The sequence below is a fragment of the Rutilus rutilus genome, assembly GCF_951802725.1.
Source record: "Rutilus rutilus genome assembly, chromosome: 1".
Classification (NCBI taxonomy): Eukaryota; Metazoa; Chordata; class Actinopteri; order Cypriniformes; family Leuciscidae; genus Rutilus; species Rutilus rutilus.
In genome coordinates this window covers 18047244-18073421 of record NC_140209.1, presented here as the reverse complement: position 1 = coordinate 18073421, position 26178 = coordinate 18047244, and the positions used below count along the sequence as shown (strand labels likewise).

Sequence of the window (26178 nt, the reverse complement as noted above, 5' to 3'; positions counted from 1 at the left end):
TACTCTTCAACACAATGGTGACACACAAAACACACCATACAGAAACACTTTACATCCCAACAGAACATTAAACACTTCCGGATCTCTCAAGATCTCAGCATCTCCACTTATTACAATCCAGACTTTATTTCTTTCTTTAACTCATAATTTTTTTAATGAAATTGAAACATTTTTAGGTGGATTTTTTAGGATTTTTTAGGATTTAGGTGGATAGGTGGACATTCTTATTGAGAATTAACAGAGGTTTAGAAGTTGATGTTTTATTGAAAATAATCAAGTTTGCTGTCACCATTATGGTGATCAGTGTTTGCTTTAGTTGGGCTCTTGAGCCTTCAGTTTTTAACATTAGTTTATTTCTGGTTTCTTTAACTGTGTATCTGATACATATTTGTTATTGTGGGAATCAAGGAAGTGAAACTCAGATCAAATGAACTTGGGTACTTTTTCAGTGGTGATAGTCATCATTGCCTGATTTATTGCTACCACGTGAAGTTTAATATCTGATTAATGTGTAAAATATCCTGCAGTGCTGTGATACACTGAAAGAGTTTATGAAGCCATTATAAAGAAAATGTTTTGACAGGATCATATAGGCTCACTCAGACATCAAGAATCAGCGTATGAATCGCAACAATGAAAAAAAATCTGATCAACTCTGAACTCGGCACAATACAAACTACTAAAGTCACAAAAAAAGCTTTGCTGATTGTCACCATTGTTGAGATTCATATGTTGATCCTTCATGTCTCTATACTCCTAAATAAATAAACCAGCCCAAAACATTTCTGTATAGTATATATGTATTTTAAATATCATAATGTTATAACTGCCAGAATATAATTATGGTCATGTGTATAATATGTATGATATTAATATAGACTTTGTATGAAACTAATATCTCTGTATAGAGAATTGACTCAAAGGCATATTAGTGAATCAGGTCAACATGTGATGCTTTTAATATCACCAATAACTGACCAACATCATCTAATGAGATTCTTCTCCTGCATTTATTGCTTTAACAAACATATATAAAACACAGTTAAAGCAGCCAAAGAAAAACTCATGATGAAAACTCAAGGATCATGAGCCCAACTAAAGCAAACACTTACCTCCATTACGGTATTTAAATTAGCATATTTTACTTTAATTTTATGTTTTTTGTTTGGAAGCCGTAGCTGCCAGTAAATTTTTTTTTATAATGAAGATGTATGTGTATATTTCAGAAAATACCTGTAAAATAACAGTGTTTTTCAGATGATTTAATTTAGGATGTTTTACTTTAATGTTACAGTGTTTTTTTGAGCTGCCAGTCATTTGACCGTTTTATTATTTAACAGTTTTGTTAGTTTAATTACGGATTATATTTGTAATTTTACATACATTTTTATGCAATTTAAGAAAACAGAAAAAAATATACTGTATGAAAAATACTCACCAAAGAATGGTTTTGGTTTACTTAAAATGTTTCAGAATAATACAAAGACAATCATTCAAAAAGGAAAAAAATAACAGAAATGCGTATACGTCTTCACCCGAATTGTGGCCCAGAGTAATGGGAAACAAAACCTTTTAAATGGTTTAATTGGGGCCGTCTTAAGAGTTTAGGGCTGTCCTTATAATGCAGCAGTCCCTTACAAAGACTATATACATATCTCATCTTTTGCCACCTACGCTGGTAATACATAACCCCATAATATCTGGAAGCCAAATTATGCAGTGGGCCTTTACAAATCACTTTCTATTTTGTAATACAGTACTTTTCAAATTCTACAACTGCTATACTTGTATCAGACACAACCCCAGACTGCTGATCAGCTTATATACCGCTGCACTATAAAAAGCATCATAACTTATTGTCGTGTGGTATTCCGGCTGCACTGCTGCAGACAAAACTATCCTCCTCTGCTGAGATCTTCAGAGATGTAATGTCTTCTTTTATCTTCAGTTGATTTCATCTAAGGCTGTGTCTGAAGTCAGTTGAAGGTCTTGTGTTTCTGCTCGTCTCTTTTTCTGTTCTCTTCTTTCCTTCAGTGATTCTGCTTATTAACAGGCTTATTAAGGCTGAGGTCACTCCATATTTAATATACACAGACTTTGTGCCTCAGATAAGGTCCATATTCTGGTTTATTTCCAGTTCTGTTTATTTCCGTGCACACTGCATGTGGGCCAGATCAGTATTCCACAAGTCCCAGATGTGGGCCGGATCTGGGCCGAAACAATGTTGCTATGTGGGTTGTGTCATGGCTTTGAGTGTGACTACATATTTTCAGCAGTATTTTCAGAGTGATGTTACGATTTCCTGATTGGTCTAGGGGAGGAAAGCAATAGCAAAACTGGATGGTGGTGAAATGAATGTGCAACAGCATGAAGTCACTCCGTCTCCAGACACAGAATTGTACAGCAAAAGAGTACAGCAAAATAAGCTAACTCGCTTGCTAACATAAACAGGAGAAAAAGTCAAGTTCAAAATAAATGGCACCCACCTCCCTACTAACCCCACAAATAAAGAAAAAAATATTTAACTAGCAAATTTCAAGTAAACCAAGAAAAAACAGATTAATTAAACCATACAATAAATCATCATTAAAGTTAACACACTTCTGACTTTTAAATCTCAAATCATAGTGTGACCAAAAAGAGACTAAGGAGAGACAGACTCTACTTCAATAAGTAGAACACAACATGAGGTGGAGATACACTATCAACTACTGGCTTCAACAAAACATCAAGTCTGGGGTTGAAGACGAGACCTCAAAGCTGCTGCACACAGTCAAGCCACCACCAACACGGCTCTGATGATGGTTGCAGTTTAAAGCAGCACTCAGTAGCTTTGGGATTTCTTCGCTGTATTCTCGCTTTTTGCTCGCAGGTTTCTCTCTAGAGCTCCCCCCGCAGCTTCGGTATAGATATTTGACAACACTGTTGTAAAAACTCGTTGGCGATTCTCAGACACCAGAGGCTATAGATCAACGACATCAAAGCAGATGGGACATTCTTTAAAACGTCTTCTTCATTCGGGTTCGGACAGCGTGAGGGAGCGCAATAATGACAGTATTTTAGCAGATTTCTTTTGGCCGTAAAGCAATTGTTTACATGGCGAGACCTGATATCACGCGAGACTTCCTGACGCAGCGGCCGGCGGCCCGCCGCCTCAAAGTTGCAAGTGCGTATTTTCCGCTCACGGGCACCAGGGGGGTGCGAAACGACCACCATTCAACCCGAAATAAGTAATATAATCATTCCAATTACTCCAAAGCTGTTCAGTTAAGGTAAAAAAAGTTACTTAGTTCACCTTTAAATACTCTCCTTCCCCTCGCAGCATCCAATCACAGCAGGGCATTGATTATTGGCATCAGGTGGAAACCATTTCTCCTACGAAGAGAGACAGGGAGAGAGAGAGAAACAGAGCATAGCTTGGGCACACACACAAACAAAACCTTACGGCTCTGGACGTAACACCCCCGCCAACCACTGTATATAACCACCCACTGGTTATAAATCAACGCACTAAATCACTAATCATCAAACATTTTAACTGTCTAAGGAATAGGGCTGGGTGATTTAAATCGCGATATTGTTATGCGCATCTCATCAGTAAAGCCGGTTCCTTGATTAGTAGTAAATCGCCATCACCTGCTTTCAGATGAAGCGGCATTTACTACAAAGAGCCGTAGTTAACTGACAAGCTGAGCCAAATCACATCAATATCGCGGACGTATCGCCAGCGATATTTAATGCGATATGGCTCCGCTTGTCAGTTAACTACGGCTCTTTGTACACAGCAAAACCTCCAGTGTTAAATTAACACCCCTGGGAGTGTATGAGTCCACACTCAAGAGTGTTTACGTTAATGAGATAACTAAGTGATTAATTTAGTGATGATTGAGCATTATTGAAGACACCTGATGTTAACAAGTAGAATCGCTGAAGGAGAAAATCGCAAATTGTAAGTTACCATTATTGTGATGGGTAGTTGCTTTAGTTGGTCTCTGACCCTTTCATGTGTACTTTAGATTTTGTTTGACGGTTGTATCTGAATTAAATCTGCCAGTTGAACAAAGAAAATTAAAAATTAATCTTTGTTGGTTATATTATGACAATCATCATTTGAACTTGATCACTGATCTCATTAAGATCCTTCTTTCTGACTTCGATTTATGTTGTTGGTTACAGCATAACTGTGAATCTGAATAAATGGCCAGAATTTTTGATATAATATAAAGGATTTCTTAAAACTTGTTTAAAAAAAAAATCATTCTTTTAGGCACACACAGATGTCAAGATTCAGTCTATGCATCTCAACAATGGTGAGGAGCAGAATATTCAATGAGGAAAAGTAAATTACATAGACAATTCAGATCATAATTTATTCATACCGCAATGCATGATGGGAGCCATTAATGAGTTGTGATTGGTGGCAGCCACTGCAACATGCTTTATTATTGTCACCACCATTGTTGAGATTCACAGGCTGATTATTGATGTCTGAACGTCTTTTTGATCAGAGCAATGTTTATTAAATATTTTGAATAATAGGTAAAGTCCTGATAATTATAGGCTGAAGAATCACTAAACTGCTGCTAACAAGTTAAACCAAACTATCTTTATATGTTTCACTTTTCAGATCACAGCATGATTATGTCAAAACATAATCAACACTATAAGACAACATTTTACTTTGTTCATTTAACTGTTATAAATCAATAACAGCAAACAAACAACAGTAAATAATAAAGTAAACATATAATGGTCTAGAGCCCAACTTAAGCAAACTCCCATCACCTTAATGGTAACTTACAATTTGTGATTTTCTCCTTCAGTGATTCTGCTTGTTAACATCAGGTGTCTTCAATAATGCTCAATCATCACTAAATTAATCACTTAATTATCTCCTCAGCCCTAAATGCCGCTCCATCTGAAAGCAGGTGATGGTGATTTACTACTAAATCAAGGAACCGGCTTTACTGACGAGATGCGCATAACAATATCGCGATTTAAATCGCCCAGCCCTACTAAGGAATGAGTTCTGGACAGGGCATCGGCAATAATGTTGTCAATTCCTTTCTTGTGCCGGATGTCAAGATGGTATTCCTGCACAATTAAAGACCACCGCATTAAACGTTGATTAGTGTTAGACATGCGAGTTAAGAACCACAATGGATTATGGTCTGTATAAACCAAAATGGAGCTATCACTTCCACCCAGATAAACTTCAAAGCTAGAACTTCCTTCTCAATTACACTGTAATTTCGCTGACACTTTCGAGTGAGAACTCAGTTTAACCACACATATTTTTAGAGAAACGCGTGTGGTTAAAGAAGAAAGAAAGAAGAGGAACTGACATCTTAACCCACACCAGAGTTGTATAGTCTAGGGGTCAGAAAGTAGAAGTCCTGCCATATGTTTATTCCACCCATGAACTCAGTCAGCTGATTTCACTAATTAGTTCTCTCTCCTGTCTGAATTAGCAAATCCAGGTGAATGGAACAACCTGGACTTTACACCTCTGACTACATGTCAGCCAAGAGTAAAGAAATAAACCAGAACTGGACCTTATCGAAGCCACAAAATCTGTGTATATTAAATATGGAGTCATCTCAGCCTTAATAAGTTAACAAGCAGAATCACTGAAGGAAAGAAGAGAACAGAAAAAGAGACGAGCAGAAACACAAGAACTACAACTGACTTCAGACACAGCCTTAGATGAAATCAACTGAAGAGAAAAGAAGACATTAAATCTGTGAAGATCTCAGAAGAGGAGGATTAAACAACTCCACAAACAGCATTACCAGCTTCACTTATTACTAACCAGACTGACTTTATTTCTGTCAGACGTCTAAAAAAGTTTATATTGAGAATTAACAGAGGTTTAACTCTAATGTGTTTCATTTAAAGTCACCATAACAGTGATTAGTGTTTCCATTAGTTGGGCTCTTAACTCTGATTTTATCTTTTGTCTTTTCTGGCAGTTGTGACAGTGTGTTTGTTAAACACATTTGCAGCAGCAAAGAAAGCTAAAGTGAAATTATATCAGGTGATGATGATTACCTGTCGATGTTTTTATAATTATGAGTTTATTTATAGTTTTTATAAGCTCCACCGGCGCTTTTTAAATCTTACAATTGTGTTCCATTAATATTTTCACATCACAAACCCTGAGTTACTGCAGTATGAGATACATCAGTACTATACGAATCAGTTAGAAGAATTTTATAAACTTGAACACTTAACCTTAATCTACTATGACAAACATCAATAATCAGCGTATTAATCTCAACAATGGTGACAATCAAAAGTACCTTGCTGCAATGCATGCTGGGTACCTGCATAGTACAAAACTCCCAGCATGCATTGCAACATGAATAAATTATGCAGCTGAATTGTCCTATTATTTTTTTTAATGTTAAATATGTGCTTTTATTTTTTGCTGTTGTTTTTGGAGTGACATTTAGTAGCTTTGTTGTAATGTTCAGAGTTGATCAGTTTATCTGAATATTTTTGATTGTCACCATTGTTGAGACACATACGCTGATTGTTGATAAGTGTGTGTGTCACACTATATGTAAAATTTTTGTTTCATGTTTGTTAAAATATTTTAACTGATAGGTATAATACTGCTTGATCTCATTCTGCAATAACACAGGGTTTATGATATTAACATATTAATTGAACAAAACAATTTTATTATATAAATTACATCAGAAATTAAGGCAACAACATCATGATTGCAAAGCCATCAACAGGTAACCAACATCACCTGCCCTGATTAAATTTAGCTTTCTTTGCTGCTGCAAACGTGTTTGACAAACACACTGTCACAGCAGCCAAAAAAGACATAAAACATGATAAGAGTTAAGAACCCAACTAATGGAAACGCTAATCACTGTTATGGTAACTTCAAATTAAACACATCTCAATAAGGAGTTCTGACAGAAATAAAGTCAGTCTGGTTAGTAATAAGTGAAGCTGGTAATGCTGTTTGTGGAGTTGTTCAATCCTCCTCTGCTGAGATCTTCACAGATTTAATGTCTTCTTTTCTCTTCAGTTGATTTCATCTAAGGCTGTGGCTGAAGTCAGTTGTAGTTCTTGTGTTTCTGCTCGTCTCTTTTTCTGTTCTCTTCAGAGGTGTAAAGTCCAGGTTCAGAAAGTAAAAGTCCTGCTCAGAATTTTGTTCCAATCACCTGGATTTGCTAATTAGCAATTTTTCAGCCAGGAGATAGAAATCAGCTGACTGAGTTCATGGGTGGAATAAACATATGGCAGGACTTCTACTTTCTGACCCCTGGACTATACAACTCTGACCCACACAGAACTGATCATCTCTGAACCCAGTTTGGACTGAACCTGCTAAAACAAAAATAACTTATTTAATGGATAAATACAAGTATTTGTCTGGTACATTTAATTGGATGCTGAATAATACAAAACATTTTAAAATGTCCTTATTATTCAGTCCTAAGTACATAAAAACAGTTATTTGTACATTATCACATTAATAACATTATTAATATTGCAAGCATTATTGTTTCTGGATGCAGTCGTTTCCTGTCATCATTGATGGCCACAATCATGGTCTTGCAAGCCTGGGCTAAACATGTTGAGAGTAGGGCTGGGCGATATATCGCATGACATTGTTATGCGCCTCTCGTCAGTAAAGCCGGTTCCTTGATTAGTAGTAAATCGCCTTCACCTGCTTTCAGATGGAGCGACATTTACTACACAGCAAAAACTCCAGTGTTAAATTAACACTCCTGGGAGTGTATATGAGTCGACACTCAAGAGTGTAAAGTGTTAAAATATGAGTGTTAAATTAACACTCAAGAGTGTTAAAGTTAATGAGATAATTAAGTGATTAATTTAGTGATGATTGATCGTTATTGAAGACACCTGATGTTAACAAGCAGAATCACTGAAGGAGAAAAATCACAAATTGTAAGCCACCGTTATGGCGATCAGTGTTTGCATTAGTTGGGCTCTTGACCCTTATACATTCACTTTAAATTTTGTTTGTCTGCTGTTATTGATTTATAACAGTCAAATGAACAAAGAAAAGTGTGATCTGATAGTGTTGGTTATGTTTTGACATAATCATGCTGTGATCTGAAAAATGAAACTTATTGAGATATTTGGTTTAACTTGTTAGCAGTCTATCTAAAGTTCTAAAAATCTAAAGTTAATAATATAAGGGTCAAGAGCCCGACTAAAGCAAACACTGATCGCCATAACGGTGGCTTACAATTTGAGATTTTCTCCTTCAGTGATTCTGCTTTTTAACATCAGGTGTCTTCAATAATGATCAATCATCACTCAATTAATCACTTAATTATCCCATTAACTTCAACACTCTTGAGTGTGGACTCATATACACTCCCAGGAGTGTTAATTTAACACTGGAGTTTTTGCTGTGTACAAAGAGCCGTAGTTAACCTAAAAGCTGAGCCATATCGCATTAATTATCGCTGGTGATATGTCCGCGATATTAATGCGATATGGCTCAGCTTGTCAGTTAACTACGGCACTGTGTTGTAAATGCCGCTCCATCTGAAAGCAGGTGATGGCGATTTACTACTAATCAAGGAACCGGCTTTACTGACGAGATGCGCATAACAATGTCATGCGATATATCGCCCAGCCCTAGTTGAGAGTGTGTTCGTGGGTGGTTCATGTTTTCACATTACATGAACTCACTGTTGAGGTTTGGGAACATGTTACTGGTGAGTGTGAGAACTCAGTTAGTTTAACCACAGATGTTTTTAGAGGAACGCGTGTGGTTAATGAAGAAAGAAAGAAGAGGAACTGACATCTTAACCCACACAGAACTGGTCATCACAGCAAAATCCCCAGAGTTAAATTAAAAATTATACTTTGGATTAATATAAGACAATTGATGTAATTTGTTACAGCTAATTTTGTTAGATTTTCTCTAATTGTATTTATGATTTAGTTAAAACTATCAATTTTGACTCCAACACAACGTTTTACCTTAACCCAAAGTACACAGCAAAAACTCCAGTGTTATGATATATGATAAGTCAGTCTGGTTAGTAATAAGTGAAGCTGGTAATGCTGTTTGTGGAGTTGTTTAATCCTCCTCTGCTGAGATCTTCACAGATTTAATGTCTTCTTTTCTCTTCAGTTGATTTCATCTGAGGCTGTGGCTGAAATTACTTTTTTTTTGGCTTCGATAAGGTCCAGTTCTGGTTTATTTCTTTGCTCTTGGCTGACATGTGGCATTGCTATGCAGAGGTGTAAAGTCCAGGTTCAGAAAGTAAAAGTCCTCCTCAGTATTTTGTTCCAATCACCTGGATTTGCTAATACAGACAGGAGAGAGAACTAATTAGTGAAATCAGCTGACTGAGTTCATGGGTGGAATAAACATATGGCAGGACTTCTACTCATTGGGCCCTGGATTTCCCACCTCTGGTCACACCTGACGAGGTAAGAAGCCCAAATATGAGCCCCTTCGAAATACAAGACTCAATGCTGTTTGCTCTGTGACCTCTGCCGTTTTTATTAACGTCGACTGTCATTGAGGTTTGAGTCAGTTGCTCAATATGATCTCTTGATGCCAGGAAAGCTGCTCTGAAGTCTCGCTGCTTACAGGAACTGAGAACTGATTTTACATTAGCAAGTGAAGTGTTTTTGTTCACATCTATTTATTACTTTATTTCTAGACTGAAGAATAAGTGTGATTCACATAGGTTTCTAACTTCTTCCATTCTACGTCACAGCATTTTTGAGAAGTCTTACACATATGGCCATGATTTGTATTCAGCTGAATCAAGTATTTCTATACTAAGCATTTATATTTCATTAACACTTTTGTGGATTATTTTAACAAACAAATGTGATGCGATCTGGGAAAACCCGTCGTATGTCGCACTGGTATGTTTTCAGTAAGGTCTAAAAATAGATCGAAATATGTCAGTGTTTTTTGTCAAAATTGGGTTTTCATTCATTTATTATTCTATAACATCTATCATCTCTGAATATATATTGGCTAAATGCACTATTTTAGTGCAGAAAAATTGCGATTTACAGTGGCAAGCTGAAAAGACTGTGTTTCTATATTTTGTTAATGTTAAGCACTTCTTTCACAGTGCAGCTTTAAAATAACTCACAAAATAAGACCAGGGACGCACCGCGGAGGTAAAAAAAAAAAAAAAAAAGATATTCGCCCAAAGCTCTCCTTCTCTTAACACTACAAAGACAGTTCACCTATCGAAATAAACCACATAACATAACATCTAGAATAAAGGTATATCAGTGCGCATTTCTCACCAGTCCTGTGTAAACTACACACAGTAAAATCCCTGGTGTTAAATTTAACACCGCTTGTTGTTCATATGGGAACCACCAGCAGGGTGTTAAAAGTAACACTGAAGCAGTGTTAGAGTTATTTAGATAACTAAGTGATTATTTGAGTGATGATTGTTCAATTATTGAAGACACCTGATGATAACAAGCATAATCGCTGAATGAAAGAGAAACACAAGAACTACAACTGACTTCAAGACACAGCCTTAGATGAAATCTAATTATGAAAGATTAGATGAAACTCTTATTACAAACCAGGGGTGCGTTTCCCGAAAGCATCGTTGGCCAACTATGGTCGCAAGTTCCGTCGTTACCAATAGAGTTCAATGGACATTGCGATGAACTTGCGACCATAGTTGGCCAACGATGCTTTCGGGAAACGCACCCCAGTTTGACCTTATTTCTGTCATTCATCTACAGAAGGTCTTTCTGAGAATTAACAGTTTTATATGTTGATGTTTTATTGAAAATGGTTTGTCACCATAATGGTGATCAGTGTTTCCTTCAGTTGGGTGGTTTGACTCTTTATATTTTTTTATTTTAGTTGTTGTCTCTGTAACAGTGTTTACCAAAATACAATTTGTTGCAAAGAAACAAAAATAATAATAATAATAATAATATTTTTTGTTTCAACACCATGAAGAAAACAAAATTGACAAATGTTATCACTGACCAAAAGAGGTTATTTGTTACTAACAGATTTTTACCATCAATACTTTTTTTTTTTTTGTGTCAAAGATCAAACATTCTTAATTTTAATTTCTAAATACATTGCGAGATAAGACAACGCAAAGACACACACACTAACATCAACAATCAGCTTATGGTGACATACTTCATGCTGCAATGCATGCTGGGAGCCATTCGCTTTATAATATGAGTGAGGAGAGGAGGAGAGAAAAAAGCGCAGGCAAGCCGGCAGAGTTGTATAGTCCAGGGGTCAGAAAGTAGAAGTCCTGCCATATGTTTATTCCACCCATGGACTCAGTCAGCTGATTTCTATCTCCTGGCTGAAAAACTGCTAATTAGCAAATCCAGGTGATTGGAACAAAATTCTGAGCAGGACTTTTACTTTCTGAACCTGGACTTTACACCTCTGAAGAGAACAGAAAAAGAGACGAGCAGAAGCACAAGAACTACAACTGACTTCAGCCACAGCCTCAGATGAAATCAACTGAAGAGAAAAGAAGACATTAAATCTGTGAAGATCTCAGCAGAGGAGGATTAAACAACTCCACAAACAGCATTACCAGCTTCACTTATTACTAACCAGACTGACTTTATTTCTGTCAGAACTCCTTACTGAGATGTGTTTAATTTGAAGTCACCATAACAGTGATTAGCGTTTTCATTAGTTGGGTTCTTAACTCTTATTATGTTTATTGTCTTTTTTGGCTGCTGTGACAGTGTGTTTGTCAAACACATTTGCAGCAGCAAAGAAAGCTAAATTTAATCAGGGCAGGTGATGTTGGTTACCTGTTGATGGCTTTGCAATCATGATGTTGTTGCCTTAATTTCTGATGTAATTTATATAATAAAATTGTTTTGTTCAATTAATATGTTAATATCATAAACCCTGTGTTATTGCAGAATGAGATCAAGCAGTATTATACCTATCAGTTAAAATATTTTAACAAACATGAAACAAAAATTTTACATATAGTGTGACACACACACTTATCAACAATCAGCGTATGTGTCTCAACAATGGTGACAATCAAAAATATTCAGATAAACTGATCAACTCTGAACATTACAAAAAAGCTACTAAATGTCACTCCAAAAACAACAGCAAAAAATAAAAGCACATATTTAACATTAAACAAAATAATAGGACAGTTCAGCTGCATAATTTATTCATGTTGAAATGCATGCTGGGAGTTTTGTACTATGCTGGTACCCAGCATGCATTGCAGCAAGGTACTTTTGATTGTCACCATTGTTGAGATTAATACGCTGATTATTGATGTTTGTCATAGTAGATTAAGGTTAAGTGCTCAAGTTTATAAAATTCTTCTAACTGATTCGTATAGTACTGATGTATCTCATACTGCAGTAACTCAGGGTTTGTGATGTGAAAATATTAATGGAACACAATTGTTAGATTTGAAAAGCGTCGGTGGAGCTTATAAAAACTATAATTAAACTAATAATTATAAATCATCATCACTAGTAATCATCATCACCTGATATAATTTCACTTTAGCTTTCTTTACTGCTGCAAATGTGTTTAACAAACACACTGTCACAACTGCCAGAAAAGACAAAAGATAAAATCAGAGTTAAGAGCCCAACTAATGGAAACACTAATCACTGTTATGGTGACATTAAATGAAACACATTAGCGTTAAACCTCTGTTAATTCTCAATAAAAACTTTTGTAGACGTCTGACAGAAATAAAGTCAGTCTGGTTAGTAATAAGTGAAGCTGGTAATGCTGTTTGTGGAGTTGTTTAATCCTCCTCTGCTGAGATCTTCACAGATTTAATGTCTTCTTTTCTCTTCAGTTGATTTCATCTAAGGCTGTGGCTGAAGTCAGTTGTAGTTCTTGTGTTTCTGCTCATCTCTTTTTCTGTTCTCTTCTTTCCTTCAGTGATTCTGCTTGTTAACTTATTAAGGCTGAGATGACTCCATATTTAATATACACAGATTTTGTGGCTCAGATAAGGTCCAGTTCTGGTTTATTTCTTTACTCTTGGCTGACATGTAGTCAGAGGTGTAAAGTCCAGGTTCAGAAAGTAAAAGTCCTCCTCAGTATTTTGTTCCAATCACCTGGATTTGCTAATTCAGGAGGAGATAGAACTAATTAGTGAACTCAGCTGTTAATAAATAATGGATACATACAAGCAGATGACAAATACGTTATAATAACCGTAATTAAACTACTAAACCATACCTGTTTCATCTCTATACAGCACTCTGACTCTGTAGGCATTATTGTCTGACTCGAAATGAACGCCATTACTGAGAGTTTCTGATATTATCATCATTCCGTGAGATGAATTTGTCCTGACAGACTGAGCGCGAGCTCATGAAGCTCCGCCCCTTGGGTCGTCCAGCAGCAGCTCATTTGCATTTAAAGGGCACACACTGAAACAGCTCGTTTTTCTGAGCCCCAAAAAATGTCAATTTAAACATGCTGTAAAAAATGATCTGTTGGGTATTTTGAGCTCAAACTTCACATACACACTCTGGGGACATCAGAGACTTATTTTACATCTTGTGAAAAGGGGCATAGAACGGGACCTTTAAATGTATATTGGTCATTACAGCGTCACAGTGATTCTACAGAATAAGATCCAGATTTTTCAATATAATTCAAATTATTTATTAAAAAAAAAGTTGTTCTGATATATATATATTAAAAAAGTTTTTTTTTTAAGGCACACACAGACATCAAGATACAGTGTATGATTCTCAACAATGGTGACAAAAAGAATATTCAATTAGGAAAAGGAAATTACTAAGACAATTCAATTAATAATTTATTCATACCGCAATGCATGATGGGAGCCATTAATGAGTTTTGATTGGTGGCACCCAGAATGCACTGCAACATGCTTTATTATTGTCACCATTGTTGAGAATCACAGGCTGATTCTTGATGTCTGTGTGTCCAAATAAAATCCTTTTTTTTTTTTTTTTTGATTCTTTCAAATTCTTTTGATTATATTATATTGAAAATGCTGGCAATAGTATACTGTAGAATCACAGGATGCTGTAATCAACAAGTTAAGCCTAATTCTCTAAATTAGTTTTGTGATTCAGGCAAAATGATGATTATGTAAAAACATAATTAACACCACCTGATTAACTTTTCTTGTTGCTCATCTGACAGTTATAATTCAGATACAACAGCCAAACTAAATCTAATGTTAATAGTTTAAGGGTCAAGAGCCCAACTAAAGCAAACACTGATCACCATAATGGCAACTTAAAAAAGAGATTTTCTCCTTCAGTAATTCTGCTTGTTAACATCAGGTGTCTTCAATAATGCTCAATCATCACTCAATGAATCACTTAATTATATCATTAACTTTAACACTCTTGAGTGTGGAGCCAAATAAACTCACAGGAGAGTTCATTTAACACTGGAGTTTTTGCTGTGTGAGTTAATGGGTGGAATAAACATATGGCAGGACTTTTACTTTCTGACCCCTGGACTTTCCACCTCTGCAGATAAGGTCCTGGGGTCTCATTTATAAAACTGTGCGTAGGAACCTTACTAAAAGTGTACGTGCGCCCGAAAGCCAAAAATGGCGTACGCAAAAAAAAATTCAGATTTATAAAACCGTTCGTACGCCAGAACCTGCGCAGAATTCACTTTATAAATCCCAGTCAGCGGAAGATTGTGCGCACATGCGTCTCCTCCCCGAAATAACCATATATGGAGCTTACAACGCCTAGTTTTACTATGCATATCCTCATCTGCATATCATTTGCATATGATTATTCATCCACGTGATAACGTTTGACGGTACAAGACACATTACATTAATAAAAATCAAGTAGTTGCCTATCCTTGCCTTGTTTTTGAATACATAAATCAAATAGTGTAAAATACATTTCAGAGAAAGTTTTTCTCAATCTTTGATAGGCCTTGGGCATTATTTGCACGAAACTATTTTCTCAGACAATCTGGTATTATCATGATAAGCAATTATCTCTGTGGTTAAAACATTAAAACACAGCATGCCAGAGGAAAAGTGTTCAAAAACACAGCATCCACAACAAATATTTCTAATGATTGAATTTGAATATAAAAATGTTGTAACTTCTCAGTAATGATTTCATGTTTAAGTGCTTAACTCCATTAATTTGAATGGCATATTTAATCTAAATGTTTATATCAGAAGTAAAACATAGTTGAAATCATTATTTTATTTATTTAAACTGTTATTTGCGTCAGTTTCACTAAACGGCCCAACGCGCTCGCTTGCGCGGACATTTAAGAAGGGATGGATATTTGCTTCAAGTGACAGGCTTGGTGAGTGAAATTATATTTGTATTATCTTTCTGTATATGTTTAATTTTCTTAAAATTTTCTGTCTAAAAGTGACCAAAAAGACACAACTCCAGCTCACCATCGGTGTCGCCAATTCCCTTTGTCTCCAGAATGTGCGTACGCACGGCTCAAAGTTTGCTTGAAGGTGCGCACATTCTCCCGTCAAGTTTGTTTTTTATAGATCACAACCTTTGCGTGGGAACTGGCGTACGTACGTTTCCAGCCCCGTTTTGTGCGTACGCACGCTTTATAAATGAGACCCCAGTTCTGGTTTATTTCTTTACTTTTGACTGACATGTAGTCAGCGGTGTAAAGTCCAGGTTCAGAAAGTAAAAGTCCTCCTCAGTATTTTGTTCCAATCACCTGGATTTGCTAATTCAGCCAGGAGAGAGAACTAATTAGTGAAATCAGCTGACTGAGTTCATGGGTGGAATAAACATATGGCAGGACTTCTACTTTCTGACCCCTGGACTATACAACTCTGCAAGCTGGACAGTTCTCTCTTCTCGCAGTGGATAGTCAGACACATGTGAGTATTGATGGCAGTCTGACACTGAAGCTTTGTTACGTGCCTCAAACCATTAACTACAATTCCATTTTAAGCACTGCTCCGAAGGTTGCTTTGGTCTGGAAAAATCACGTGACATATGACGTCCGAAGCAGCAACTGCTTCTGCTCAAAGCATAAAAACTTTAATGCACAACATTGCGTTTGGTTCGTAGTAGCCTCTACAGCAGGGGTGTCCAAACTCAGTCCTGGAGGGCCACTGTCCTGCAGAGTTTAGCTCCAACCCCAATTAAACACACCTGAACCAGATAATCAAGGTCTGATTATCTGGTTCAGGTGTGTTTAATTGGGGTTGGAGCTAAACTCTGCAGGACAGTGGCCCTCCAGGACTGAGTTTGGACACCCCTGCTCTACAGTGACAAGCATTAGTTTGTTCATATCGATTTATTTTATGAGACGACTCGACGCCCGTGAAGAGACGACTCGACGCCCGTGAAGAGACGACTCGACGCCCGTGAAGAGACGACTCGACGCCCGTGAAGAGACGACTCGACGCCCGTGAAGAGACGACTCGACGCCCGTGAAGAGACGACTCGACGCCCGTGAAGAGACGACTCGACGCTGGCGATATGTTTATGCCCTAAATCAATTGATTAACTAACTGTATTTCTCTATGTACATTTCTGAAATGCACTTTCTGTAAAGCTGCTTTGAAACAATATGTATTGTGAAAAGCGCTATACAAATACATTTGAATTGAATTGAATTGAATTATTTTCATTACTATGGAAGCATCTTAGCCTGACTTCGTCATACTCATATTCTAGGCAGAATGTGAGTCTGATACTGCTCCATAGGGCTTTGATTATGAGGCGTGTCTTAACCGAACCAAAAAAAAAAAAAAAAAAACTCTGAAAAAAACGTCTTAAAGACTCCTGTCCACTATCTAGCTGGGATCATTTAGATGCAGCCTTGGCACTTCACCAGGTGAGGTCGCTGTTACTGAAGCTTCGAGTAATGAACCCATTTTCAAAACAATTCTTCTAAGTGGTTCAGTGCTTCACCAAAGCTTAATTTGCCCATCACTAGCAGCTCCCAGCATGCATTGCTGCATGAATCATGTCACCATTGTTGAGATTCATACTGTATGCTTATTCTTGATGTCTGTGTGTGTCTAAAATAAGTTCCCCACAAGTATTTTAAAAATCATGATCTGGTCACAGTCTGATCTGTGGCAAGAAATTATTATTGGTGATAATAAACCAAAGAGTGGCAATAAATATCTAGTTGTCTTCATTGACTACTTTTCGAAATGGGTAGAAGTGAGTGCAGTGCGGTCAGCGACAGCTCAAGTGGCAGCGAGTAAGTTTCTGAGTTATTTTCTTGACATGGTGCGCCAACCTACCTCATATCAGATCGTGGGACCCCGTTTGTGAGCAATCTTTTTGAGCATGTGGTTGCTGCCCTGTACTGAACACCAGCTGACAACGGCATACCACCCGCAAACGAACGCCACTGAGAGGGTAAACCGCGCACTTAAAGCTGCCATACATGCATACGTGGAGGACAAGCACACTTTGTGGGATAAGTATCTTCCACAAATCTCTTTTCGCTCTTTGAACTGCTTGCCATGAGAGAACAGGTCTATCTCTAGCAATGTTGTTATATGGCCGTGAGTTGGAGACAATGCTTGATTTGATAACACAACTTTAATTAATTATGTAAGGTAGATTTTAACTTATCACTATATTTGAGTAGCCTTGTAATAAAGGAAATAAAAGTTTTGTCACAAGGGTACAAAAGCTGTACCCTTGAGGGTACAGCCCCAGTGACAAGCCATTGTACCCCTAAAGATACAATTATGTACTTTATTTTCTGAGAGTGTATTGATCAATATGTGAATCCGTTGACCTACACATCACACAAGTTGTGGTCTCATTGGCACAGATTACTTTAGATGAGATTAGATAGAACTGTGTTGATCCCAGTTTGGTCACATGCTTTTTCTGCTCTGCTGTGATTTGTTAGATATGTAAGGAATAATTGACGACAGCGCGTGGAGCTGCATGTTTTTTCTTGTTATGAATTGTATCCTATTTTCCGTTATTACAGTCAACTACGCAAAGTGATATGGAACTGTAATGTGGTCAAGATCTGGCTGGAACTACTTTAGCACGAGTTTCCCTGAAAATAATTGCACACTTTAGAACGTTCGTCAACCAATCAGATTCAAGCATTCAACGGCCCTGTAGTATAAGGAGGAGATAAACAAGTGTTAGTGATGACCAGTGACCAGATGTCACTAATGCGCATTGTGTAATTTTGAGTAATGAACCTTAGAGTAGACTAGATCCAGAAACAGCTTTTAACAAAAAGGCCTTTCAATAATTATTTATTTGTTATATTATCTGCAATAGTATAAATTATGTATAAATGGTACCTTAAATGACGTTGAAAATATGTCCACAATGACCACATTTGAACTAGTTTTTAACCTTGAACGGAGGCATGAACGTCTTCAGAGGCAAACAGAATTCAGAAAATTATAAAAAGTAAGTGGGAAATCGTGATGAGTGATTCTAATCTTAGGAAAGTCATGCACAGCAAAAACTCCAGTGTTAAATGAACTCTCCTGGGAGTTTATTTGACTCCACACTCAAGAGTGTTAAAGTGTTAAAATATGAGAGTTAAATGAAAACTGAAGCAGTGTTAAAGTTAATGAGATAATTAAGTGATTAATTGAATGATGGTTGACCATTATTAAAGACACCTGAAGTTAACAAGCAGAATCACTGAAGGAGAAAATCACAAATTGTAAGTCACCATTATGATGATCAGTGTCTGCTTTAGTTCGGCTCTTGACCCTTACATTATTAACATACGATTTAATATGGCTGCTGTAATTGAGTTATAACAGCCAGATGAACAAAGAGAAAAGGTGATCTGATGGTTTTGGTTATGTCATAACATAATCATTTTTCGGCCTGAATCAATGAACTCATTTAGAGGCTAATTTTATTGATTTTAGCAGCACTGTCTTTATACAGCATAATATTTTTAGCATTTTCAATGGAATCCAAGGTTTTCTTAAAATTTGCGCAATGTACTGTGTGTGTGCACTTGGATGGGTATGCTACACGTCACTTTCATAAATTTCTTCATTTGGTTGCATGTTAATTCACTAATAGGCGCAATTAATGACAATGAACAAACACCATCTATGCAGGAAGTCTTACAATCATGTCTTACTATTGCTCTGGCTGTTTTCTCCTCTCTATTCCTTTCATTTATTTTTTCCTCCTGTTGTGTAGGTGAGCTTCATGGTGATGACAAATACTCTCTCTGTGTAGTAACATTCACCACAAGAGGGCATCCTATAACTTGTGTTTCTTCTTGTCTCTTTTTTCTGTTCTCTTCTTTCCTTCAGTGATTCTGCTTGTTAACAGCATTATCACTTAATTATAGGCCTATTTATGCACATCTCAGGTTAAACTTCATAATGTTTTACTTGTAAAGAAGAAGGCCGTTTTTTTTTCAGTGGTCTGAATATCTGCATTTCTAGAAGAATTTAACAGTTTTATGAAAAAGAAAAAAGTTTAAATGAAACGGCATGTTCTCTGTAAAAGAAAAAAATACATTTATTTTCCTAAAATTGTAGAAAATTACAATTTTAACTAACTAATAAACTAAGAAAATTGTAGTTTTTTTATTTTTTTGTAATGGTCACAAGTCGCACGGGTATATTTGTGGCAATAGCCAACAATACACAGCAAAAACTCCAGTGTTAAATTAACACTCCTGGGAGTGTATATGATAGGGCTGGGCGATTTAAATCGCGATATTGTTATGCGCATCTCGTCAGTAAAGCCGGTTCCTTGATTAGTAGTAAATCACCATCACCTGCTTTCAGATGAAGCGGCATTTAGGGCTGAGGAGATAATTAAGTGATTAATTTAGTGATGATTGAGCATTATTGAAGACACCTGATGTTAACAAGCAGAATCACTGAAGGAGAAAATCACAAATTGTAAGTTACCATTAAGGTGATGGGTGTTTGCTTTAGTTGGGCTCTAGACCATTATATGTTTACTTTAATATTTACTGTTGTTTGTCTGCTGTTATTGATTTATAACAGTTAAATGAACAACGTAAAATGTTAGTTTATAGTGTTGGTTATGTTTTGACATAATCATGCTGTTTTCTGAAAAAGGAAACTTATTGAGATAGTTTAGTGATTCTTCAGCCTATGACTATCAGTACTTTACTTACAATTCAAAATATTTAATAAACATTGTTCTGATCAAAAGACATTCAAATAAATTCATTTAAAACACAGACATCAATAATCAGCCTGTGAATCTCAACAATGGTGAGAATAATAAAGCATGTTGCAGTGGCTGCCACCAATCACAACTCATTAATGGCTCCCATCATGCATTGCGGTATGAATAAATTATTATCTGAATTGTCTATGTAATTTACTTTTCCTAATTGAATATTCTGCTCCTCACCATTGTTGAGATGCATAGACTGAATCTTAACATCTGTGTGTGCCTAAAAGAAAGATTTTTTTTAAACAACTTTTAAGAAATCCTTTATATTATATCAAAAATTCTGGGCATTTATGCAGATTCACAGTTATGCTGTAACCAACAACATAAATCAAAGTCAGAAAGAAGGATTTTAATGAGTTCAGTGATCAAGTTCAAATGATGATTGTCATAATATAACCAACACCATCAGATCACTTTTTTCTTTGTTCAACTGGTGATTATAATTCAGAAACAACAGACAAACAAAATCGAAAGTTAATAATATAAGGGTCAAGAGTCCAACTAAAGCAACCATTGATCGTCATAACGGTAACTTACAATTTGTGATTTTCTCCTTTAGTGATTCTGCTTGTTAACATCAGGTGTCTTCAATAATGTTCAATCATCACTAAATTAATCACTTAATTATCTCATTAACTTAAACACTCTTGAGTGTGGACTCATACACTCCCAGGAGTGTTAATTTAACACTGGAGTTTTTGCTGTGTACAAAGAGCCGTAGTTAACTGACAAGCTGAGCCATATCGCATTAATTATCGCTGGCGATACGTCCGCGATATTAATGCGATATGGCTCAGTTTGTCAGTTAACTACGGTTCTTTGTAGTAAATGCCGCTTCATCTGAAAGCAGGTGATGGCGATTTACTACTAATCAAGGAACCGGCTTTACTGACGAGATGCGCATAACAATATCGCGATTTAAATCGCCCAGCCCTAGTATATGAGTCCACACTCAAGAGTGTAAAGTGTTAAAATATGAGTGTTAAATTAACACTCAAGAGTGTTAAAGTTAATGAGCTAATTAAGTGATTAGTTTAGTGATGATTGATCATTATTGAAGACACCTGATGTTAACAAGCAGAATCACTGAAGGAGAAAATCACAAATTGTAAGTTACCATTATGGGGATCAGTGTTTGCTTTAGTCGGGCTCTTGACCCTTATACATTTACTTTAAATTTTGTTTGGCTGTTGTATCTTATAACTGCCCGTTGAACAAAGAAAAAAAGTGATCTGATGGTGTTGGTTATATTATGACAATCATCATTTGAAAATGATCACTGAACTCATTAAGATCCTTATTTCTGACTTAGATTTATGTTGTTGATTACAGCATAACTGTGAATCTGCATAAATATCCAGAATTTTAGATATAATACAAAGGATTTCTTAAAAGTTGTTTTAAAAAAAAAAATCTTTATTTTAGGCACACACAGATGTCAAGATTCAGTCTATGCATCTCAACAATGGTGACGAGCAGAATATTCAATTACGAAAAGTAAATTACATAGACAATTCAGATCATAATTTATTCATACCGCAATGCATGATGGGAGCCATTAATGAGTTGTGATTGGTGGCAGCCACTGCAACATGCTTTATTATTGTCACCATTGTTGAGATTCACAGGCTGATTATTGATGTCTGTGTTTCTAAATAAATTATTTTGAAAGTATTTTGATCAGAACAATGTTTATTAAATATTTTTGATTATATTAAAAATACTGAAAATCATAGAATCACAGAGTTGCTGTAATTAACAAGTTAAACCAAACTATCTCAATAAGTTTAGTTTTTCGGATCACAGCATGATCATGTCAAAACATAACCAACACCATCAGATCACATTTTTTCTTTGTTCATCTGACTGTTATAAATCAATAACAGCAGACAAGCAAAATTTAAAGTAAACATATAAGGGTCAAGAGCCCAACTAAAGCAAACACCCATCACCATAATGGTGGCTTACAATTTGTGATTTTATCCTTCAGCGATTCTGGTTGTTAACATCAGGTGTCTTCAATAATGTTCAATCATCACTAAATTAATCACTTAATTATCTCATTACCTTCAACACTCTTGAGTGTTAATTTAACACTCATATTTTAACACTTTACACTCTTGAGTGTGGACTCATATACACTCCCAGGAGTGTTAATTTAACACTGGAGTTTTTGCTGTGTACATTGTTTGGGTAAAAATTATCATGAGGATATTAAGTAAAGATCATGTTCCATGAAGATATTTAGTAAATTTCCTACTGTAAATATATAAAACATTTTTTGTTGTGAGTGAATGCAGCACTATCGCGAACATAAATGGACAACTTTAAAGGCAATTTTCTCAATGTTTAGATTTTTTTTGCATCCTCAGATTCCAGATTTTCAAATAGTTGTATCTCGGCCAAATATTGCCCTATCCTAACAAACCACATCAATGGAAAGCGTATTTATTCAGCTTTCAGATGATGTATACATCTCAATTTAAAAAAATTGACCCATGTGACTGGTTTTGTGGTCCTTTATTTTTTGCCTTTATTTTGAAGGATTCTTTCCTTTAACACACATTCCGTCACCTAACTGGAAAATGTAAATTTTGTGTAAATGCATGCATTTTTATTCTGGTAAAAAATATATATTTTGTGAAATTATACTGCATTTTTGCTGTTAAAAAACATATAAAAAAAATAAAAGTGTTCATCAAGCGTTCCTAATCAGATGCAATCATGTAAATCAGCACTCAATATATGTTTATTAATATATAAGTATTATACAGCTCAAACTGAAGAGCAGAATTGCAGTGCCAAGGTCATGGGGTCCTCATAAATTCCTCGTAAACTGGATAACGCATGCCTCTATACCTTGAATGCGAAGTTAATCGCTGTCTTCGTAAGCGTCTACCAAACCGATACTTCCTAAATCTTGATCTTATTGTTAGATCACAGTTCAGTACACTTCTTACTCCAATGCTTTCCAACACGAACACAGTGTCACACCAGAGACCTGCATGATCTCTTATCGTCTTGACATCAGTAACTTTAAACATCTCATATGGAGGAATCAGCTCATCTTCCTCCTCAGGAAACCTTGAATATTTTATCACATCAGCACCTTCACAAGTTTTGATTTCAAAACAAGATTTAGTTCCAAATTCTTCTGCTTCTCTAAGATTAAGAGAGGAGGATGTAAATGAGCCGAAATGAACCTTTGTGTTCAGAACATTCTCATCAAATTCAACCTTTGTTCCTCAATAATGTAGTAATCTAGTGTAGACATAAATGGCTATTGAATGATTCTCCATCAAGTTATTTGCTGGAGGCTTAAAATTATTTACAGCAATTTGCCAGGACACATTGAATTTAGGCGAGTTATCGAGTTCATGCTGTAGCAATTCTCCCTCAACCAGACATTTCATGGTCTTTTTGCAACCGACATAAAGGTCATCAACAGAATCCAGTGCCATATCCAGTGGAAATATCTGTCCGTCATCATCATCATATTTACACCTGTTGTCAATCTTGTAAACCTGATTGCTGTGTATCGCAGATCATTGAACTTCACATACTTTCTTGATCTTGAGTTTTGTTCTGAATGTGTTCAGGTTATCACTGTAACCCTTACAAATCACAATATTTATTGCACATATTATAAACAAGTTTTACATTTGGTTGAGACAATATAATTCAAATGATTTTAAAAGTTGTATTATCTGTATATTTTGCATAGATTCAAATATCAGTTTTCCAATATATTTCATATTCATATTCAACTTTATTTCCAGACTCAATGTCCATTAGAGAGAAAACATACAACAACCAACATAAAATTGCATACAATACAAAACATCTAAAATAGACAATAATGCCAATACTTTCTCATAGATGACAGGTATCGCACCTTTGATTGGGATATTAAATCAGCTCTTTTGACTTTTCCCACCAGCGCATGAATATTTGATTCAATAAAGCATGACAATTAATTTGATGTTTAATAACAACAAGAAACATGCAGTGTTTATCTGATTAGTAGCTAAACACATTGCAAAAAAATGATTAAAATTAATAAAACATTTAAAAAAGCAACTTGGTTTCCACCGCTTGCTGCACAGTTCAGGTCACTTCTTGTTGTATATCTTTTCAAAATGTACACTGTATCACACCAGGGATCTTTCTGCTTTGCTCTTGGCTGCACATCACTGACTGTAAATGTCTCATATGGAGGAATCAGCACCTCTTTCTCTTTAGGAAACTTTGAATATTTTGTCAGATCAGCACCTGAACAAGTGTAGATTTCAAAACAAGATTTAGCTCCAAACCGTTTTGCTACTGTACGATCAAGAGAGGATGAAGCAAACTGGCCAAAACGAACTTCTTTGCCTTTAACATTCTTATCAAATTCAACTCCAGTACCACGGTAAGTATTGTAGCATTTAGTTTGTGTTTTCTTCAGAATCTGCATCGCTTCTGTCAACCAAAAGTGAAGTGAATACCATGAATATGTCCCGTCTTTATATTTTTGTTTATCAGTACGAACAGCATTATTGAATTTCTCAAATAGCTTAAAAGCTGAGTTAGTGAACGCATAAATGGCAACTGAATGATTCTTTGACAAATTATCTCCTGGTGGTTTGTGATTCTTTTCAGCATCTTTCCAAACTCTTGCAAATTCAGGGTTAGACATTTCCTTCTTCAGAAATTCTGTCTGCACTCGATGATCCATCTTCTTTAAACACCAGTGAAATTGGTCATCAACTGAATTCTCTGCCATATCCAGTGGAAATATCTGTCCTTCAGCAGCAGTTCTGTGATCCTGCAGTAACAGGAATCATAATGATCAGTCATCAGTATTCATGTCTGTAATATTCATACTCAAACACAAGCTCACCTGTAGAACAGCTGAAATGAGAAGAAGAGCCTCAATGATCAACAGCATCTTGATTCAGTCGAATCCCTCAGATGATCCAGTAGATCTAGTGAAGCTATTGTGAAGCACAGACAAGAAACAACCGGGTTTCACACATACAAAATCCATGTGATGTTCACTGATATATAAAAAGCCTATAGTTAGAAGAGTTGTATGTTTTCAAAAAGAAAACGCAAAAAGAACAATATTCTTAGGTACACTGTAAAAAATTATCGTAATTTTAACGGTAAAAGACTGTAAAAATGTTACAGTAAAAAACTGTTAATTGGTTAACAGAAAGTTTCCGTACTATATACGGTAAATAACTGTGATAGATCTAACGGTACATTTAATGTAATTTTGCTGTAAAATACCGTTAAATTTACAGTTTTTGAAAGTGAAAAAGAACAACTCATTGTATAATTTACAGTGAAAAACCGTAAATTGGCATTCCCACAATTCCCTGTGTGACACTTCACATTTGATGTATTTTTGTTGAAATAACTGTTTCTTCATAGTTTTTTTTTCCATTTTTTCTAATCAGTTACGTACATTAGGGTTTTATGTTACATTTAATATTGGTAAATTAATGTTTATTGCATTTTTTAAATTTCATGTGTTACCATGATGGTGTTTAATGTTTGTGTGAATGACACTATGCAGCTTTTATAAATTAGTATTAACTTTCTTGTGGAAGAGCTGCTTGTGATGAGCTTTGATTGATCATGTGACTCTCATCACTGCTGTGATTGGTGGTTATGAGTGTATTACAATGGTACAAAACAGATATTAATAGTTCAATAGGATGGTAAATTCACATTATATCAGATAATAAAATACGGTTTATTACTGTAAATTTTAAGTTAAGTCTGTAAAACCAATAACGTTGCTACCGTATTTTTGACGGCAAAAGTTCTGGCAACCACAGCTGCCGGTTTTTTACCGTAAAAATCACGGTTTAATTTTTTACAGTGTAAGGTTGAAAAACGTATGCATTTACATTACTTTAACTCATCATTTTTTTAATGAAATTTAAACTTTTTTAGGTGGATTTTTAGAGTGTACACAGGTATTCATCTTTCAGTTTCATTACTATCTATACAGTGTAAAAA

General features: G+C 35.8%; 1 protein-coding gene across 1 annotated transcript; it reads right to left on the bottom strand.

Moving 5' to 3' along the window:
- Positions 1–3297: 3297 nt before the first annotated feature.
- LOC311304232 (NAD(P)(+)--arginine ADP-ribosyltransferase 1-like) lies at positions 3298–25096 on the bottom strand (the record flags this gene model as incomplete). The annotated part of the gene is made up of 4 exons (XM_084431139.1): positions 3298–3375; positions 23127–23250; positions 24324–24973; positions 25049–25096. The coding sequence occupies 4 exons, from the start codon at positions 25094–25096 to the stop codon at positions 3298–3300; spliced, it is 900 nt and encodes a 299-aa protein (XP_084287265.1).
- Between the last annotated feature and the right edge of the window lie 1082 nt (positions 25097–26178).